Source organism: Cucumis sativus, chromosome 3, assembly GCF_000004075.3.
Source record: "Cucumis sativus cultivar 9930 chromosome 3, Cucumber_9930_V3, whole genome shotgun sequence".
Classification (NCBI taxonomy): domain Eukaryota; kingdom Viridiplantae; phylum Streptophyta; class Magnoliopsida; order Cucurbitales; family Cucurbitaceae; genus Cucumis; species Cucumis sativus.
Window position 1 is genome coordinate 37,556,068 of NC_026657.2, and position 23,026 is coordinate 37,579,093.

General features: G+C 29.9%; 1 protein-coding gene across 1 annotated transcript; it reads right to left on the reverse strand.

The window, feature by feature from the left end:
* Positions 1 to 1,048: 1,048 nt before the first annotated feature.
* LOC101221360 (receptor protein kinase CLAVATA1) lies at positions 1,049 to 6,135 on the reverse strand. The gene is made up of 2 exons (XM_004136440.3): positions 3,106 to 6,135; positions 1,049 to 1,741 (listed from the first exon to the last, which is right to left on the reverse strand). Exons 1-2 carry the CDS (start codon positions 5,672 to 5,674, stop codon positions 1,389 to 1,391), a joined length of 2,922 nt encoding a protein of 973 aa, XP_004136488.1. The 5' UTR covers positions 5,675 to 6,135; the 3' UTR covers positions 1,049 to 1,388.
* Positions 6,136 to 23,026: the final 16,891 nt, after the last annotated feature.

Below are 23,026 nucleotides of genomic sequence, written 5' to 3' on the forward strand. Positions count from 1 at the left end.
TATTTTATAATTCTTGCAAGTGAGGAACGAGTAAGTGACAACTTTTGGATTTGCTCTGTTCCAAAAGCCCTCGAATGACATATTCGAAGTTGATTCAAGTTCCTGCTTCACCATACAACGTGGCCAAAAAAGAGGGGAGTAGAAGAAACAAAAAAGAAATTATAGTTGCTCCATCATTTAAATTTGTTATATCTCACCTATCCAACATCACTATTCTATCAATTATCTTAAACTTCTTCCCTACAATATTGTTGAATTGGAGATCAAATTAAGTTCAGACTTTGAAGTTTATAATAACAAATTTATATTAGTTGAATTAGGTTAATCTGAACGTTACTGAAAGGTCCAAAGTCATCTAACATATCACTGAAAATACTTTTTCAATCTTCATAAACGATCTTTAAGAACTCATATCCTATAGTACTAAAACAAAAGATGAGGGTAAAAACCATATAGTTTTACCCAAAACTAGGGTTTGATATAAGATTTTGCCCTACTTGCTAAATTTTAAAACCTTTTTCTTTTGCTTACATAATATTTACGTCACCTTGTCTTTGATGGAAATCAGATTAAGGACATTTTGGTATTTTCTTAGCCAATCATATTATAAACAAAAAGACAAAACTCTTCAGTTTCAGAATTGAAAATATCCAATTTTAGTTTTTATTTTGAAGCTTTTATAGAAATTTGTTTTATCTTATTCTTTAAACTATTTCCTAATGGAAGACTAGGACAGAAAGCCAAGAAATAGGTTACCCTAACGTACTTAAATGTAACTAATCATATATATTTGGTGTTATCATGTAAGAAAAAAGAAAACAAAAACAATTAACCAACTTGTATTTTTCCCCACAAGTAGAGAGACTGAGACTATGGGCCCATAATTGATTACAAAACTGAACAAGACTTCCACAAATAACTGCAAAAATAATTATCATACTACTAATAGAAAAAATACTCTAATCTTCCACCTTTCAGCTTGCCCTCACACAATTGCATACGTCAAAATTTATAAAGCAAATAGCAACAACTTTGGCATTATACCAAATAAAACCCTAATTAATGATGTAGTATAGCAGTGGTATTATTTAGTAACACTATCAAATGCCTGCAATTTCTGACCAACTTTTGAATCCAATCCAACTCAACCCTTTAGTTAAATTTAACATCAAAGGCCAACATTAATTACAACTCTCCATCAATTCACAAACTAGATGACACAGTTTAAAAGGCACACCATTAATCACCTGATCATAACATCAATTAATTACACATAGATTTAAAAGGTATATTGTATAAGCTGACTTCATTTCTTTTTACGGTAAAGTTTAGGAGATTAATTTTATTATTAGCACAAAAGGGGGGGTGGGGGGTGCTATGATTAAATATTAGAGATTGATTAGAGTAGGGGCAGACCTTGGGGGATTAGAGAGCATGTGAACAACTTCTCTCATGGTTGGCCTTGCAGAGCTGTCTTCTTCAACGCACATCATGGCTATTTTGAAGAGATGAATTACGGCTTGGAGTGGGTATTCTGTGAGGCGGGAGTCTACAACAGCTAATACTGAGGCTGCATCGGAGGGTTGAGAGAGTTCTGATGTGGTTTTTAGGACCCATCTCACTATGTCTACGCCTTCTCCAAAATCACCCACTGGCTTTCTCCCGGCTATAAGCTCAAGCAGTACTACACCAAAACTGTACACGTCGCTTTTCTCGTCCACTTTCAGTGTGTAAGCGTATTCTGTTGTACGGTTATACAAAACATATCAAATACTTTCTTAGTAAATATATAATCACCTGAGAAAGTTTATTCATCTCAATCATTTCATTTCATCCATCACTCAATCCGGGAGATATTACCACCAACTTCAGCATGTTTTTATAAACAAACTAAGCTTGATGACAAAATTTTAAATTCAGAACGTTTTGACTAATAATTAGAATAATAATCTCCTCTTACTATGATAAATACTACTTTGTTATCTTCAATTATCAAACATTATTAATTTCAAAACCTTATATTTGAAATTCATAATTAGTTGGTCTTTACAACTATTATAAACTTATTGTTAATACTCTACTAATATTTGAAATTTACAACCCATCCATGTCACAAAATGCAAATGGTACTTCTTTTTCAATTCCTCGACAGGAACAATAAGCAAATCTTAGCCAGAGATAAAGATAAAAGGATCATAGATTTGTAAACTATGATATGGTATAATGTTCCAAAACATTTGTCTTCTTTATTATAGACAAAAATAAATTTGTTTTCAAACGTTTACCACTAATTATTTTAGGTTTCTAAATTTTTAAAAATATATTTACAAAATAAATTACATACCTCACAAAAAAAAGACTTACTAATTTGTTTTTCCGAAAGCGGGAGAAACTAATTAATCATGCTTATTATAATTTTGTCTTTTGAATACCAACCACCCATAGTCTAACACTCAACAACCCATCTCACTTTATTAACTAAGGGTTTGAAATATAAAGTCTCTAGTTTTAAAAAAATTGTCTTTCTTCGAAAGTATTCGGCAAGTAATCAAAAGATTTAAATAAAAATTATTTAAAAAATATATATAAAAGAAAAAACTTTTGAATCTCAAAGCCAGAATATTATACCCTATGTATTATAACAACTACTATTCACACCGATCAACTAAACACCTCAAACACTCGCCTAATAGGGAACTTAACAAATGAAACACAACCGCATCCAACTCCTAGTCGCTAGATTAAGAGGACAAGGCATTATAAATAGTAGTAAACCATATATATGGGCTTTCATAGGCCCAAGTCAGTGGGTGTCAGCCCATGAATGGTGACACAAATGAAAGCAATAACTTCTCTTCTGGGGTTATCTTCTTCGAAAAACGACCTCGTTGATATTTTTCTAAGAAATAACTAGAACAAGAACTCCTGATTAGCTAAATGCTAAAACCATATTGGAAGTGAAATCTAATTTAGTTCTTCAAATAATACTAATCCTATATTAATCCGACTAACCAAGACAGGAATGACCAATCAATAACTTATCCTTCTTAAAGAACTAAGTTAATGGGAATTACTAAAAACGATGAAGCAGATTAGAGGACAGACCTGGAGCGATGTAGCCATAGGAGCCCGCAATGGAGGACATACACTCGGAGGCGCCGCCGTTTTGCAAGAACTTGGCGAGCCCAAAGTCAGAGACATGTGCCTCAAACAGCTTGTCCAGCAGTATATTGTTGGATTTCACGTCTCTGTGAATGATCAACGGCGTACAATCATGGTGCAAGTAACAGAGTCCCTTAGCGGCTTCTATGGCGATCTTGTACCGCAAGTCCCAATGCAAATGACCGCCCTTCACTCCATGCAGGCTCTGATCCAAGCTACCATTAGGCATGTACTCGTACAGAAGCAGATTCGTGTCTCTGTTCGACACGTACCCCAAAAGCCTGACGATATTCCGGTGTTTGATTCGCCCTAGCGTCTGAATTTCAGCAGAGAAACCGTGGTCGTTCCGGCCGCTTCCTAATAACAGTTTAATAGCCACGACGGAGCCGTCTGGCATTGATCCACGATAGACTACTCCGGCTCCGCCTTTCCCGATGATATTTTCATCCTTCAAGCATTCCAGGACGTCCTCTGCTTTGAAGTTGAGGCGTTGGAACGCTGTGAGTTTCCACGCCTTAGATTTCTGAATCTTCTTTCTCTTCCGGAGATAAAGTGCAGTGAGTACACATAACAGAACGATGAATATCGCGACGATTGGGATGATTAGTTTAACATATTTTGAATTCTTACGTAAAGATGCGCATGGCCCATGGTTGGGGAAGCAGAGATTAGGGTTTCCGATGAATGCACTGACGTTGAATACAGAAAACTGACCGCCGGAGGGGATTTTGCCGAAGAAATTGTTGTAAGACAAATCAAGAGTTGTCAGACTCATCATCGACCGAATCTCGTTCGGAATTTGGCCTGTCAAGTGATTTCTAGACAAATTGAGGACGCTCAAGATTTTCAGCTTCGAAATTCCTCTGGGAATTACGCCAACAAGATAATTTTCGCTGAGATCAACTAACGTTAACGAAGTGCACTGAACAACCGAATACGGAATTTCGCCGCTAATATTGTTAAAGCTGATGTTAATCCTCAGCAACTTGTTTAATTGAAATATTTCCTTGGGCAAATTCCCGGTGAATTGGTTATGTTCCAGAGAAACAACCTGCAAGTTCTCTAAATTCTTAATCGCCGCCGGGATGTCCCCGGTGATATGGTTGTTACTAAGCAGTAGACTTCCAAGAAACTCCCCTGACATTTGCGCCGGAAGAGCCCCGGAGAAGTAATTGTTACTGATATCGAGTTGCTCCAACGCCGGAAAGTTGAAGAACCCTGCCGGAACCGTTCCATTGAAGAAATTTCCCGCAATTCTTATTTTCGTAAGCGAATCACACCGGCCTAATTTCTCAGGGATGGGCCCAAAGAAGTAATTATCTAGAAGAATCAAAGTCTTTAACCTACCATTACATAAATCGGGAGGAATGAGGCCAGTTAGATGATTAGTCGCCACATCGAGCAGAAACAGCTTGCTGTTACGCCCGAGATTCTCGGGGAGCTCGAGCGTGAAGTTGTTATTCCATAACTGAAGCACTTCTAGATGAGGAAAATCACCGACAAAACCAGGAATTGGACCATGAAGTTTGTTATTGAACAAATTGATCAGCGTAAGATTCTGCAGCGCAACGAAACTCGACGGTATCTCTCCGGTTAGTTCGTTCAGCGAGAGGTCCAATGACTTGAGGCTAATCAGTCCGGAAAGTTCAGACGGAATCCGACCAGTAAGATTGTTTACTTGTAGAAATAGACTATGCAAGTGCTTCAAATTCCCCAAACTCGGAGGAATTTCACCAGTGAGGTTACAGTTAGCTAAATCGATAAGCTCAAGGGAACTCAAGGATCCAAACTCTGCAGGAATACCTCCGTCGTAATGATTAAAATATCCGGCGTACAGATACCTAAGATTCTTCAACCGCCCCAAACTCGCTGGAATCCTTCCGGTAAGCATGTTTCCCCGAACGCTCAAGAACTCCAACGACTGCATCTCCGAGTAAACAGCAGGAATTTGACCAGTAAAGAAGCAACCGCCAAGGTCAAGATGCTTGAGCTTCTTCAATTTCACAAATTCCACCGGAAGCAGACCGAAGAAATTATTGTTATAGATATCAAAAACCTCCAGTTCCGTCATTTCTACCGTGATTTCAGCCGTTAAATTATCACGAAATGCATTGTTAGATAGGTTAAGAAACTTAAGCGACGTGAGTTTCGCCATTTCAAGAGGAAGCTTTCCAGTTAGATTGTTGCTCACTAAAGTCAAGTTCTCAATCTTCTCCAACATTCCAATCTCCGGCGGAATCGAGCTAAATAAACGGAGATTGGAAACGTTAAGCGCAACAACTCTATTATCACCATCGCAAGTAACACCAGAGAAATCACAATGAGCAGACGGAGACGACGTTGGGGACGGCTCCCAATCACCAAGCTCCGACCTCCCCGGTCCGATCATTGAACTCTTAATCTTTAACAGCGCTTCCATATCGCGATTGGCAAAGCATAAACTAGCATAGAAAAGGAATATGAAAAAGGAACTTAAACGGCCAACAAAAGGATCAATCGGTCTTCTCTTCATTCCTGCTCTGTGTTTCGTGTTTTTGGTTGGAAGAAAGTGAATAGGAAGATGGAAGAATGTGGAATTCGGGGAAATGGCGATGGCATCAAATTAAACGAAAATTCGAAGGGCTCTAATAGGCATAGGCGGTGGCGGTAAAAAGATGGAAACAACGGAAGAATAAACAAATCCGAAACATCCAATTCGAGTGCGAGGGTGAGTGAGAGAGAGTAGAGTAGGGATCAGGTGAGGCCGTCTTATCCTAGACCCTGCGACTCCTATCTACTCACCTTATCTGGGCCCTACATCATGTACGAGGCAATTGATTAGACGGAGACCGACGGATGGATGATTTGTCTTTCAAGCCTGCCTTCATATAATCTAACGCCGTTTAAAACTTCACTTTCTTTAAATACATTTTTTCGAATTTTAAAATGTAGATTTTCATGTATATATTTTTCAATTTTTGTTATTTTGGTTTACTTTACTCTCAAAATTTCTATCATTATTATTATTGTTACTTGTGTTTTTCTAAATGCTAATTTTAGTCACAATTCAGGAACTAAAATTACATAACTAAAGTAAGTATATAAACCAAAGTAAATTAAAGTGGAAACTACATATACCAATTTTAAACCAATGATTAAATTGATTCGCTAAACATTATGCCACTATCAAGATTAAAGATTTAGAGGGAATTTGCACTTTGTAAAAAGTTGTTTATCCATAATAATTAATGCAGTAGAATATGGAATGGAAATTTAGTAAATAGATTGCCTCCATTTTTGGATGGGTCAAATTGAACTCATCACTTAAACAGTTATTTATTTCTTTTATTTTCTTTTTTAAGTATATTTATTTATTAACTTAAATATTTAAAATTATCTACAACAAATTGACAACTAAAAATTCATAAAATTAAAATCCTAAATTATTTCTTATAATCATACATATTAATTATAATATTTATATGTCGTGATATATATTTTAATAATATTAAATTTTCGGGTCAAGTTAGACATGTCGACTATCTTAAATACGAATTTTATTAATACATAATTAACAATTTGAATTTGCATAATTTAAGTATTGAGTAGGTTCACATGCTTTTCTTATTTTATAATAAAAGAAGGGTATGTGTGATGAATAGAGAGGTAGGAGTAATTTAAAAGTGGAAAATAAAATGTAAAGGTAAAAAAATTGAAATTTGGAAGGAAGTCATCTGATACGTGTGGTTGACGCCGTGTAATTTGGCGCCTCACAGTAAGCGAGAGGCCCACAAGATTTCTGGTAAGTCATCTCGTGCATCTTCGTCTCCTTCCCCTTCTTCCCCTTCTTCCCCTTCATGTTTTTCTTTCTCATCCCACCTCCAAATTCTAATACATTTCTTGGAATTAATCTAAATATATATATACATCCACCCTCACATTTTACGATTATTAAGAATGTTGCATAATGACATTAAATTACAATCTACATTTTCAAATCTTCCTGAATTTGACATCAAATAAAATGAATGAATAGACGATTTTCACATCTTCTTGTGAACGAGAAATGTTAATTTTATGTAAAAAAGGAGTAAGGATGGGATGGGGGTTGGTTTAGTTGTAGGGATAGTTGGGGGGGGGACCCGATGAAAGGCTGTTTCTGTCTTTTTGGAAACAGACAGTTTCCTTTTTTTAATCTCTGACTCTTACTTTCGTCTTTCAGCGCAAAGTCCACTCTTCTATTTCTTACACTCATTTTCTCTCTATCTATCTATCTTCTTCTACTACTACTAATACTTAGCCAACTGCTGTGGCTCCCACTCTCAAGTCTCAATTTCATCCCCTTCTCTCCTTCTCTCCTTCTCACCCTACCTCCCCCTACTCCCCCTTCTTCTAGTACAACCTATATTATTTCATTCATCTCCTCCAACCCCAAATCTACGTCCTCAGTCGAAAATATAAACACGTACAAGTGGTTTACATGAACTGGGTTGAAGGGATTTTTGTTGGACCAAAATGTGAATATTGCCAACTAAAGTATTCAAATTCAATCTTTTAACTCACTCCAATCCAACTCAATTCTTAAAATTCGTGTCGGGTTGAATTTGAGCTAGGAAGTTATTATTTTTTTTTGCAAGTATATCTTTTACTAACGTAAGATACTTAAATTTACCTACAAACATATTAATAGCTAAAATTTCATAAAACTTAAATGCTAAATATCAAAACTCAATATACCTATTACAAACTTTAAAAAAATTCCCTAATTATAATACTTGTAAGTTATAATATATATTAATAATTTTAAAAAGTTGGATTAACTCGAACCCAACCCGACCTAAAATGAATCACAAATCATATGGGACTTAAGCTTTTGGTTTAATATCTAATAAATGATCAAAGATAAAAAGAGATTATACTCTTGATATGATTTTAATTTAGGTTAAATTTTTATTTTTTGAAATCTTAGTTTTGTTTCAATTTGTTCTTTAAATTTTAAATTTCACATTTACCCTTTTATGGTAAATATGTTATATTTCAAAATTTATAAAGTAAATTGAAATTAAATTTATAATGTAACATTTTAAAATCTAATGATAAAATGAAAACTAGTTCGGATATCTTTTTCAAATTTTCTTATAAGTGCGTCTCTTCCCTTGTAATTACTAATTTCATACCGTTAGATCTCTTTTTATCATGCTATATCTCAAATTAATGTTATTTTTATATGTTATAATTTGAATATGAATTATTTGATGTGGTCATCATTTTCTAATAATTATGGGTAAGAAAATGATGTTTTTTGCTTTCATGATTAATTAAGGAAAATTTTAGTCAAACATAAAGAGTCTCAAATTCAAAGTACTGTGGACTCATGGGTGTGTGTTAAGAAGTAATTGATCATATTGTCATTATCAATAGCATAATCAAGAAAAAGGATGAAGAACAATTGTCTCCTTACTTTCTCTTCAATGAACAATGTAAAGAAAATGATATTGGCCACTTAGTTACTTTGTCCCAACCCTCACACACTGTGTAAATTGGGATCTATATGTTTTTCCATTTATTTTATTTTATTTTTTGGCCTAAGACAATTTAAAAATTTTATGTTATTGATGTTCAATATCCGACGTTACTATCCACATAAATATATATATCTCAATTTGTTAAAACAAATACTCACCATCGAAAGCTTTAGGAACTTAAATTCTCACATGATGTTGAACTAAAATAAAAACATAGCTGAATTCTAATCATTATAATGTAACGTGGATGTCACTTGTGCAACCTCATTGTTTTACATTGTCGTTTTAGGAATAGGCTAAGTACATAGTGAAAAATCAATTGATCAATGTTAAATAACAAGATATACGTCATTTTCATAAAAAATAAAAATCTAACTTGTACGGTTGGGAGAGGGATTTGAATTTTTTATTTATTAGTCTAATAAATACGTTTTAGCTAATTGAGTTATATTCATGTCAACCTATTATGAAATCGACAAATAAAAATAAATAGAGAAACGTAAGATTCATGCAGTTCATTAATAATGTATTATCTAAAACATTATAGAAAAATAATATTTTTTTTAGAGTGATTAACTGAAAATACAAAAGAGAAAGAGAGTTTATGTGTTGTACTTCTGTTTAGGTTAAAGTAAAATTCATAAACAAGGTAAATATATAATCACTTTTAGGCGAAAAGCAGTTAAGAGTAAAAATGATGCAAGAAAGAAAGAATACAAATTATGGTTTGTGGTAGTAAAAGAGAAGTAGTTTTGAGTGTGCATGCTTCAAGCTTACGTTTTTAAAGGAAGAAAGTGGGATTTGGCTTTTCAGGAGTAGTTAAAGGGAAAAGTGGGAAAAGTGGGAAAGTGGAGGAAGATAGGGATGGACTACAAAATACAATAGTGGGTATAATTTGAGAGCCTCATAAATTTGAAATAGCATAAATTCCATACCAAATATTTGAAGGGTTTTTTTTTTTTTTTTTTTTTTTTTTTTATCCACTAGCTAGGAGTTGGAAGAACATATTCCAATTCTCACCATTAGTGGTGAAGAATTGATTGAAACTTTACTCTTTATCAAATTAAATGGGAATCCAAGGTTGTGATTTGAAGAATAAATGCTTCTACTTTTGTATCTAACAATTCCTTTTTGGTATAATTTTGTGTCATTGGGTATTAAGGAAGAATGAGAAAAAAAAAACAATGATATATAAACTAATTTGTACCCAAACCTTTGACATTCCACACATTGGGTGTTGTTTGTTTAACACATCCATATGCTACTCTCCCACTTCTTTCAAATTTTTCCTAACTTTATGACTTATTTATAACAATCTATTATTATTATTCTCTATATTTGTGAGTATTGGTACCATCTTACACGTTCGATCATGCAACATTTGGATTAACTCGTAGAATGTTAAATTCTAGATAGACATAAGTACCGTGGATTGAACTTGTTTCTTCTTAGCTCTTTACTAACTCGATATCCTTTGTTTTTCATTAGATCAACTCATGATTATTTACACTTATAGATTTAATATGGACTCAGGAGCTCAAGCCCGCTCAAGCTTTTTATATCATGTATAATAATAACTTAGTGGTAGATGCATGTCTTTGTTCTCCCAAATTTGATTTCTCATTTCACGCCTTTTCTTTTTTAAAAAATTCCTTCCTTGATATAGAGTTTTGTTAACAAATTTTTTTAACATGCCGATGATTTATAACATTTGGTTTATGGAAGGAAACGTTTTTTTGTTTCAATACCTAAGTTATGATAAGTTCTAGGCAAATATCTATTTTACCTTATATTAGCCAAAATTTACATCATATGCATAACTATATATATATATATATATATATATTTATTTATTTATTTATTTATTTATTTTACAAAATTAAAATTATAGACATTATTTTCACTCTTTTTTGTTTGGTAACTTTTAGTTTCACTTTTTTTTGAGAGAATATAATAATTTATATTCCTAAATTCTAATACTGGTATCAATTTAAACTATAAATTTTTGAAAATGTATCAATAATTATATTTCGTTTGAAAAAATGTCATGCGAAATTTACAATTATATTGATCAAACTTCTAAAAATTTCCATACTTAAATCAATTTTGATTTTTATTTAGATTTTTCTTTGAGAATCGTCCATATATTTACTCTAAATGTCAATTTTACAAAACCAATATTTGAGAAGATCTATACAAACATTTGAAAACTAATACAACGTAGCCATAAAGTGTAGAGTCTAAATTGATTGACCGGTAAAAATCTAAGAGTTTAATTAACTAACTTAAAATATAAATTTCATATCATATTTGAACGAATCAAATCTTAAAAGATTTGAATTAATACTTGCAAAACTTAAAAAAATTTAAAATTCATAACATTATTAATTCACACACAACATAATTTTGAACAACTATAACATAATTTTGAACAACTATAAGTTGCTATTATTATTAAAATTTAAATGTGTTTTTAAGTTAGATGAAAAAAATTAATGAAAAAAATTAAATATATATATATATATGAAAAGGAAAAAGCAAAATAGTTATAAGAAAATATATATAATTCAACTCATTCAAATTTTCATTTGAACAACCTAAAATCTAAACAGATTAAGAAAATATAACAAACACATGCATTGCCATAATACTACCATTATCTTATTCAATTTCAATATCACAAATAAAATGAGTAAAAGTTTAAGCATATAATTTCTAATTTTACATATCCGTTTGGCCTTCAAATTATGAAGGAATAAAATATACTACTTCATGTTTGTCTCCAGAATTATCATAATTCTATGATTAAGACTATTCTACTTTTTTTCTCCACATTTCTCTCATTCTTAATTGCTCCTTTCCCTATTCCTCAGAGTCTCCTTTTGCTATTCTTCACTCTCCTTTTATTATTCCTCACCCCTCATTTCTCCTACATGTCACCATTTCTCACTCCCTCATATTTTGAAATGGTGACATATATTAATAATATGTACTCCAAACACAGACTATAATAATCCACAAACCATTATAACCCACGTACTATAATAACTACATATTATAATAACTTGCTTCACACCTCAAACGTTCATTTAGTGGTTAAAATATCACTTATACAACTTAAAAGTCATAGTTGATTGTTTATATGTATACACATCACAAATGGTTACATACATATATAAACCAATTTTAAATATAGTAACATCAGAGTCTAATAATAATAGCTATTAACACTTCTTTATCATTATTGAATAGACATCGATAAAATCTTCTATCAACGATAAATTTAACACAATTTATAATAATTTTCAACAGGTTTGATAAGTGACAACTACTTACATGATGCGTACAACAACATTAAAAAGATAATATATGGTTAAATAGAATAGAATGATGTACTTAATATTGTCTAACTTTTCTTTTCCCTCTTCTTTCTGAAATTCAGGCATTCTGCCAATTAATTTGGTTTTGATCCCTTTGTAAGAATATAGAAAAAGTTGGGTTTTTCTTTTTCTTTTTGTTGAGTATATGCTTGCTTCTTAATTATTGAATAATATAACGTAATGAAATGGCATTGGCTTAAGTATATGTTTAGTGCTTAGTTAACAAAGATCATATTAGATTAATACGATATTTGGATGGAAGGCCAAACAAATTATGCTTTTGCTTTATTCATTGTAGTGGTGGAAAGCTAAGAGAATTTTCAAATGCTTTCCTCTTGGATTCCAAAATTAAATTATCCATTTAATAATTCCCCTGACAGTTTTTACAAAAATATATTGAATTTAGTCTCTAAAAGAGTTGAATCAGTCGAAACATTACACATATTTTTTTTCAAAAGAATATTTGTATGTCAAAGGGTCCATGCTAATGAATATAATCTTTTATTTTAGAATGGAAGATTCAATCTCCAGTTGTATAATATGTAATTAATTCAATCACCCGTTTTTATAATTGTTGTATTGTATGTAGTTAAGCACACTTAGTAGATTGGTTTAAAGTTTCTTCTAGAAGAATTTAAATTATGGTATAAACGCTCCTTCAACTCATAAATTTTGGATGTTTTTGTTATTAATTGTCTACTCCATCCTAAAAACTTAAAATCTTATTTAGTAATCATTTTTAAAATTTTAAATTAATCATGTAAATATCAATTCTATATATTGATTGATATTTATGTCTTGTTGCATGTACTTTTAAAAGTGATTTTGAAATTAAAGTTAAAATCTAAAAACTAAAATAAAAAAGTTAAAAATATATAGAAAGATGTAGAAATTTTGTTTATAAATTTAAATTCAATAACTAAAATCCAAAAAACGAAGGGTTAACAATATTGTGGTTTCATACCTTTGTTTTTGTTTTTTAAGATTGAACAAGAAAATTCAAATGATAAAAAATAGAAATAAAAACAGTAAGTAGAAAGTAGAAGAAAACAAGCAAAATTTTTAAAAACCAAAAAACAAACAAACAAAAAAATTTCAAACCTTTCTTCCACTTCTATTATTTAATTAAAAATTCCAATAATTTTCTTAAGATAAAATATATATATATATAGAAAAACTGAGCGGAAAAAAAACTAAATTTTAAAATAAATATTGTATTAAAAAACAAGAAAAATCGTAAATTTAGTCGTGCAAAATAATTAAGTATACAATAACCTTTTAAAAAAATTGCAAATATAGCAAAACCTGTCAAATTTTATCAATGATAGAAGTCTATGTCTGATAGACCATGTTATAAATATTGGTTTATCATTGATAGACCATACAAATACCATACAAATCTATCTGAGATAGTTTTGCTATATTTACAATTTTTTTTAAATTTTGCTATATTTCTAATTATTATTTCTAAAATGATCGTCAAATATAATTACTTTAAAAAAAAACAAGAGATTCATTTAAACCTAAAATTACAAAACTTAATTTTAAAATAAATAACATTTTTTTTTCAGAAATAGAAAAAGTTGACAAACTATTTACACTTCAATTTTGTTATTCCCATGAATAGTAGTCTATCTAGTCCAACCATCTTTCCTTAGAGATTTTGTATATGCATGTTATTACTTTATAATCATATCATAAAATTTATTGGATTCTTTTACACAGCTACAAATAATTCAAATGCTAAGAGGAAGACGAATGAGAAATCATTAATGGGGGATTTGTATTTATAGAAACACAAACACCACTATTCATACATACAACTCATTTATAGGAAAATATAAAGATTGAAAAATGTTTGAAAAGACAAGACATTGCATGTGGAACAATTTATTCCAAATTGTCCAAAAAAAAAAGTTTTAAATTTTCATGTCCTTACCATTAAAAATAATAATAATAATAATAAATTAGTTTGGGAAAAGACCATCCAAAGTACATATGGGAATGGGGGAGCGATAGCAAACGAAAGAGGGAGCAGTCAGCAGAGTCAAAAGGATGTGACCCTAAGCCCCTCCAACACACAATTTTTAAGAACATAGTTGCTATCTTATTTCAATTCTATTTATTCTCTTTTCACACTTTATAAATTAAATGTAATCAATTCAATTTTTGTTTTACTATCATTATCTTTTCAAACATAGTTACTAACATGTTCATATGTCGATGATTTACTATCGTTTTGACGATGTTAGATGATTTGAATATTAATGAATTTGTGGTTGTAGGAGGTTGTATAAAGAAAAAAGATATGTTTATAAGATTTATTTTAGAAAAGGCAGATTTTATTTCAATCAACGTAGTTTCAAGTTGAATAAAAGGATGGAGTGTTGAGCTTCACGTGCATATAAAATAATGAGTGGATTCTGTCTTGTTTGTTGTCTTATGAATCATAATGATGGCCTGAGAGAGATCAGAGAGTGAAGAAAGAAAGAAAGAAAGAAAGAAATGTAAACTTTTTGTTTGTTTTTGTTGTAATTATAATTAAAATTTAAAACTTTGGCGAGTGGAAAGATTTGACGGATTGATTTATGATTACGACATGACGACTTCAGCTAGCCGCTCAGTCGTTTCTCGTTTTTCAATGCCAACCCCAGCCTTTCTGCCCTCAAGAAGATTGTACTTCCCACCCAATCAATCACCCACCACTAACTCTACATGGGCCCCCTCAAGCCCATTTTCTTTTCTCAAATGGGCTCAACTTCCCCCCTCCCCGAGTCCTCTCCAAGCCCATTTTGTTATTTCTATTGTCTTTGTGGAAAGAAAGATCCACTAAAAATACCTCACTTTAGTACCAAACTTGATAAATGTCCCGAACTAAAATATTATTTATTTATTCAATGACACAAATTTATTAACTCTAATTAATGTATGGTTTTATTATGAAAATAATTTATTTTTTAATATAAAATAAATAATTTATAATACTAAATAATGTAATAATTAAATATAAACTTATATAACTATTTTCATCACCATATTAAAAATCTTATAAATTTCTACTTCATCATTTTTTTATTTGTCACATATATGCTAATGTATATATATATATATATATATATATATATATATATATATATATATATATATATATATATATATATATATATATATATATATATATATATATATTTTGTATGTTTTGTGATTTTTTATTGTGTATGTATATCAATATATATACATATTATATATCCATTCAGTATTTTTTTTATTTCTTACATATATGCTACTGAATTATTCATTTATGTTTTGTGATTTTTTACGTATATACTATTGCATATATTCAATAATACACACTTGTTTTTTTTTTTTTTCATATTTTATGATTTTTTCTTACTGCACTAATCTATAAATTATGGATCTATCGTTATTTCTTTTAATTCTTACATACATACTACTGCATAATATATATTTTTTGTGATTTGTTATATATATACTACTTCATATATTCAATAATACATAAATGATGTTATCTTCAATATACTCAATATACTCTAATGTATTTCGAATATGAAATATAAATTCTTACTAACCTTAATTTTTTGACAAATTTTTTCGAAAGATCACTATACCAGTTAGCCACCGATGTCCTTCTTCTTCTCCATTTATACTTTCACCAATATTCTATTCTTCGGCGTCTTTTATAAAATGGAATCAATATTCAATGTATTCGAAAAATGAAACTTTTACTCTTAAAAAAAAAAAATCATAACCCACGTTCCCGATTAATCTTTTCGTTAGTCCACCTTCTATAAACAAATTGATATAAAGAACCTTTCATTTATAAAATATATACCGTATTATTCAATATATATTATACTTATGTGCAATATACGGAAAAAAATGTAAAACGAATGAAAGAATGGACAAAGTGAGAGAGATGTAGAGAAGATTTTTTGAACAAAACAACCAAAATAAAAATAATTAAGAATTTTTTATTATAATATTATCGTAACAGAATTGTTGACTTACCATATTACATAGAATATCTAATAAATACAAATATTGATCATTGTCCACTCTTCTTTTTATTTGTTCTATCTTTTAAATATATTATTAATAATAAATATGAGTAAATTAGTCATTTGGGCCTTACATTTGTGTAAAATATTAGTCAACTTAGAACATTTATGAAAATTTTGAGAAATTTATGTCAATCTTGTAATATATAGTATATAATTTTAGGCTATATAAGTTAAAGACCCCGTGAAAATAGCAAATTGAAAATTAAAAAATAACAACAATTAAAATGAAAAAAATCTTAGCAATAATTCAGACCTTCTATTTTGCTAGTTTTTGTTTCTCGTGATTATTCTTTTATTTTTTAAAATATATTTTTAAATACAATTTAGGGATGAGAAGATTTGAATATGAGAACTCGTATATTAAAAAAGATACAGATGACAGTTAATATAGGTTTTTGTTTTCTATTATCACCACTGATATCTCGCCACTTATAGCAAAAACGATCCCTAAATTAGTGTTAGAATTGTGAGATGAAATAAACGAATAAACAATTAGAAAATGAATACATTGAATTAGTGTGGGAGACAAATGATCCCTAAATTAGTGTTAGAATTGTGAGATGAAATAAACGAATAAACAATTAGAAAATGAATACATTGAATTAGTGTGGGAGACAAATGCCCTAATGCACAAAAATAATTATTTAAAAGGAAGCAACCTTTTGAATATTGGCACACTCCTAACCTAATATAACCTCTTGTTTTAACATAGAGGAATAGAACCCGAGAGTAAAAGGAATTTTTATCTTCCCTATATTGAGTCATCTTCTACAGACGTGGATCCTTCATCACTTTTGCTTTTTTCTCTAACAATATCTTGCTAGATAATCTTTAATAATCCAATCTCCTGACTGCCAATAACTTGCATTGCAAAAAGATTTTCACTTATTTCTGTGTTTTTTCTGCATATGTCACCTAGAGTCTATACCTGTCATATGGTTGGGGGTGTAAGTTTTCAAGCAAAAGAAAAACAAGAGATTATTATTTCCATCTTTCTTATGTTGGCTTGTTGGTTGTGTTTTAGAGGTAGGTGGTCTTCCAATAAGTATTGGAATTGCCTGTAGTTCTTATGTTTCGAGAGAGAGATGTAAAACCTTAGAAATCTGAGACCTACTTTAGTAGATAGGTGTCTGAGATCTAGTTTTGCTCAAGATTTGGACTCAACTTCAGACCTTCCAAGTGGGTTATTCCTCTAGGTATATTAGCAATTAAAAACTGAATGCAGATGCAGTTTGGTGGTTGGTAAGTGGCAAAGATGGTTTGACTTAGATTGATTTGCAACCATGTGGGTCATGAGAGATTTTGGGATATTGCAAGTTCATCTAGAGCTGTGGATGAATGTGCAAAAAAACATCATTGGAGGGCTTATATCCTCCCTCTATTGAAGTGGAATATGATGCCTTAAAGTTCCTCAAGCTTTTGAATAGGGATAACTTCATCTTCCACATAGATTGAGGTCCTCATCCATAATAATGCTCTTTCATTTCTTTTCTTTTTCTTAGATGGAGTGTGTTCTTCCTCCACAGTTGATAGATGTAGACAATTGGGGTTTTTTTTTTTAATGATGTTGGTCACGTGAATTGTTTGTGGATTAGAAAAACAACAAAACAATTAAATGTTAAAATAAAGCCGACCAAGAATTTATGAAGTATTTATTTAAATGGAAGCAATTCATGCCCTTCTATGTCAGGAAGGAATCATCCAAACCTTTTCTTCAAAAGTTGTGATCAGTTTTCTTCCCCTTCAAACATCAAACTCTCTCTCTCTCTCTCTCTCCTTTTTTATGTTTAAAATCTCCCTCTTTTACTACAAAAACAAAGTTGTCAAACCCACCGACCATGTCAGTGTGTAATTAACTAAACAAAAAAATATTCATCAAATGTGCCCAAAACTATTATGATATTTTCAGTTTTCACCCAATAAATACCAATCACAAAAATTATATCCAAAGTAAATTAAGAGATAGATTGATGTTTATATCGTTTTTTTTTATAAATAATGTATATATCTTAGGACATATTTATTTATGTTAGTATAAAAATCCATAATTAATTATCATTTTTATTCGAGATGGAAACAACAGAATAACAACAATGGGTACAAACAAAAAAAAAATTATAAATCAATGGTTGAATTATTGAAAGGAGAAAAAAAAAAAGATAAATATATTGTTGATAATTTTATTTTTAAAATAAGAAACTAAATTTTATAGAGAAGTGTATATGTATATATAGTATAGATGCTAAATAATGAAAACTTTATAATGATTTATATTCATGGGATGTATAGACAAGTACTTTTGTTTGAAAATAAGTATATGACAATTTGGATGTTAGCATTCAAATATTTAATGTGACGTAACTTACTAATGTGTCATACACATTTAATTTGTTTTTATTTTTAATTTAAATACTTAACACAACGAAGCTATTTTCATGGGGGAATCATTTATAATCTAATATTATTTTTCAAGCAATTTAGTATATGGTTTTAGTAATTTATTGAAAATTATTGATTATTATAGGAATAGCAATGGTGATTTTAATTTTATTTACAAGATTAAAGTTAAAATTTAAATACTCCAACCCAAATATTTCAACTATAACGTGGTTTTAAAGTTAAAAGAAACTTTTGGACTTAAATATTACAACCTCTTTATTTATTTAATAAACTATAACATTAAGAATGTAGCAATAAGTGTCATTTTAATCTATTGATATTAGAGGTGAAATCTTACGTTATCGAATATCACTATTGTTTTTCGTTAATCGAGAATTTTCAACTACCCAAACATTGTTTTTTTCAAGATGTTGAGAAGTATCACAAAATGTCTATGATTATTTATATAATTCATATCTATTTCTTCATCCACCAACCATTTCTTTTATGAAAATTATTTAAGGAGAAAACTTGCCAAAAAGAAAAAAGAAATTATAATTTTACTTTTTAAGTAAAATAATGGTTTTTTTTAAAAAAAATATATATAACAAATTATCAAAATATGAAATAATTTTGAAAATGAAAAATGTCAACTGTTTCACAATAAAAAATACCAAAAATTTCTCAGTCAACACACAATTAATTGCTCACTCGCCTACTAATATATTTGTTACACAATCATCATTTCTATTTGACTATCCAAATGTTCGTGTCAATATCCAACTATTTTTTCAAAATTATTTGTAGTTTAGATTTGACTGTATGGTTTACATTTGGATTTCTTTAAAATAATTGATATCTAATCGTTTAGATTTTACTAACTATTATCAATTTTTTTATCAAGATTCTTGATACGATCATTTAGACTTGGTTGACTACGAGTGAACAATCTAAACAATTTTTTTTAGATGAACGAATGTATTTGGATAACTCCAAAAGAAAGTGAAAAAATTAGAAAGAGGAAGAAAATAAAAAAAATTGAAAAATCGTCTCGCAAAATAATCAATTTAATTAACGCTAAATTGTTATATTATAACATAGATATTTATCCGTTTTTGTTATATTTAGGAAAATTTAGTTAAAATAATAATGAATACAATACTAAATTTTTGTATGAAAGATGGAAGAACAATTCAACTACCGGTTGTTTGAAAGAAAAAAAAATGATAATAAATGGGAAGTGAATAGAAGTGTATGGTTAGAAATGGGAGAAGAAGATTGAATCGAAGGGTGATAATGAGGTGAAACGTCAATTATAAGGAAAAAGGAAATCGGAGGGTGTAAATTAAATAGACGGCAGCCGCCCATCAAAATCCCCCCACCTTGTTTACGCCAAGACCGGGGCTGGATTTGGTCGGTGACTTAAATATGTAATTGCAACCTTTTCATATTATAAAACTTATCTAATACACTCTTTCCTTCTTAATACTTTTTTTTTTTTTTAAATTTCCACCTCCATACATTATTCCTTTTTAATTTAAAATTATTCATTCTAATTTTCAATTCTTTTGTTTTCATAGCCCACCTAATGAGTATTCGAACAATGGATCCATGAGCAAAAATAATTGGAGAAATTTCAATTAAACAGTTATTAAATTGGAAAAATCATTTTATTATTAAAAACATGGTTTCTTTTTTGCCAACAACTCAAAACATGAATTCTACAGAATAATATAGTAACATGATAGTCTAAAAAAATTATATCAAATTTGATTTATACTCATAAATTTTGGTATTGTATAATTAAGTTTATGTAATTAAATAAACCATAAACATTAGATTATAATAAATAATATGTTTATATAAATATATATTGGACATCTTTAATGTAGCAAAACAAATGGAAACATTTTATAAAATTCAGAAAAATCTATTAAATTTTCTATAATTTACTTAGGTTTTTCTTGGATTCATTTTTTTTTTTTTTGTCATTTTAAATATTGCTTCATAAATGCTGTAAAAATGAACACACAATCAAATAACATTTTTGGTTTAATTATGAGGAAGTCTTCCTTTTCATACAAATATCATTAACTCTTTAATCAAATTTTCAATATTAAGAAACGTGTGATGGAGAATTTTACACTGAAAATATAAGAAAATGGTTGGAAAAAAAAAATCCACTATTTCATGGAATAAATATAAAAATAAAAGATAAATAGAAAGAATAGAACAAGTGAAAAAAACTCAAAATCAGACTTTAAAAAAAAAAAAAACGATGAGAAAGCACTCTTTCAAACACATCATATCAATATCAAGCTTGCAAGTACTTCAATTGGGATGGTTTAGACATAAAACTTTTTTTTTTTTTTTTAGTAATTGGGGTCCATGACTTTGGTGAATATAAAACAAAAAAACTTCTATTATTTTACCGAATAAAATTACTTAAATACAGTTTAGTGAAAATATAATTTTTTTTTGTTTGTGGGTTAGAAAATAGAGAGCATGGGATAAGGTGCAACAATTGCCTTTTGGCCAAAATTGAGTAAAAGCTTAAGCAAATCTTTAAAATATATGCATTGAGATCAAATCCTATATTTACAAAGAAAAGTGTCCATCCAAGAATGACGAACTCACAAATGCATCGAAATGACTAAACTATAGTATAGTTGATTTAAGAAGGAAAGAAAAAAAAAAGAATAGCACCTACCAAAAAGAGGAATCTTTTATATAAAAGGATATAAGAAAGAGGCAAATCCAAACCCCTCCCCTCGGGTTTGTTTCTAATTTTCTGGGGTCTTACTCTTTCAAGTCTTTCCCCATGTTTTTATTATATGCTTCTTCTTAAACCAAAAACAATAATAGTTTGTACAAATTTCTCAATCCCATCCCTTCTTCATAATTTCCCTTTTTCTTAATTCCTTACTTTTATTCATTCTCAAATTTTCAATTCCGAATCCCATAATTTGAACTTGATATTAAATTTAATTTCATGGCCGATCCCTATTTTCTAGATCGATCGCCCTCCACAGGCCACAACCTCACCAGAATTTCAAATCATTTCCACCTTGAAAATCTCGCTGCCGTCTCCGGTTTCTCCCACGGCGGACTTTTACAAACGCCGCCTCGATTCCTCTCTGCTCCCTCATTCCACACACACCAATCCTACCCTTTCTTCCAACAAAACAAATCACCACCTCTCCTCCCACCTCCGCCGACGCCGACGCAGTCGAATATACGACCCCACCGCTCTCTTCCTTCACAACCCCGATCTCACTCTCTTAAGAAATCTAAATCCACAAGAAAAGAGAAAGACTCGGCGGCGGTGGTTGATCGGAGGATTCCTTCTAGAACCATCTCGTCGGCGGGGGCGGGGGCGAAGAGGGTGGTTAGAGTAGAGGAATTGGAGAAATTGTCGGGGTGTTTTTTTACGGTTATTTCTCCGCCACCTAGTAGTTTGCCGTTGCCCAAGTTTTCTATGAGGCCGGCGAAGGCGCTTAATTGTAATGTGGAGGCTGTGGGAGTGGATGACGGAGCTGCTGCTGCAGATGATCTCCGGCGACTTCTTCGGCTTCATTGAAGACTTGTGTTTGTTTTGTTATTAAGGAATTGGGTGTAAGTTTGTTGTGTGTGTGTGTTGGGAATGGCTTTTTCTTCATGCATTGTTTTTTTATTCTCTGACATGAGGAATACTATAATACTATATATTAAACTTTGATCTAAAATAATTATATTAATGTTTCCTTTTTCTTCTAAATTTTCTGCTATCAATTGGCTTACGAAGATAACAAAATTTTTAAATATATATATATATATAAATCTATCAACTATTAAATGGAATTTTCAAATAACCCGACCATCTAAAAAATTCAAGAAGGGTTAGATTGTATTAGTTTTTATTTTGATTTAGATGAATTTTTATTTTAAAGTTGAATCTGAGTTTGGATTATATTTTTTAAAATTCAAGTTGATCCAACGTAAATTTTTAATATTATTAAAGAATATATATTATAAGTTATAAGTATTATATTTTATACATAATGTGATAAGAGTTTGTAATATATATGTACACTTCAGTTTTATAAAATTTTAATTATTATTAGATGGTGTTGATAAATTTAAGGGACGTTTTTAAAAATAACAAAATAAATTAAAATATTTATAATTTATAATAAAATTTTGAATTCTATTAATGATAGTCTTCTATCCATCATTTGCTATTGATGTAAGTATTTTGTAAAATTTGCTATTTTTGAAATTTTCTCTAAATTTAATGTTTTAAGTTAATAAAAATATACTTAAACAAAATAGGTTGATAATCCCAATTCCAAAAAAAATCTCAATTCAATCCATGTACCTTTCTAGATATATATATATATATATATATAATTTTGATATATTTTGTAAATATCTTAATTTATTTTATTATATTTAAAAGCGAAATATGATATTTTTTTTCATGTATATATATTTGGAAGTTTGAAAAATTGAATTCTAATAGTAGTTTTTCATTGCGTTT

Bases quoted from the DNA above. Each gene is read 5' to 3' on its own strand.
- LOC101221360 (XM_004136440.3), bottom strand. From the start codon at position 5,674: ATGAAGAGAAGACCGATTGATCCTTTTGTTGGCCGTTTAAGTTCCTTT. The intron at 1,742-3,105 runs GTCTGTCCTCTA...ACCGTACAACAG, and splicing joins CTATGGCTACATCGCTCCAG to AATACGCTTACACACTGAAA.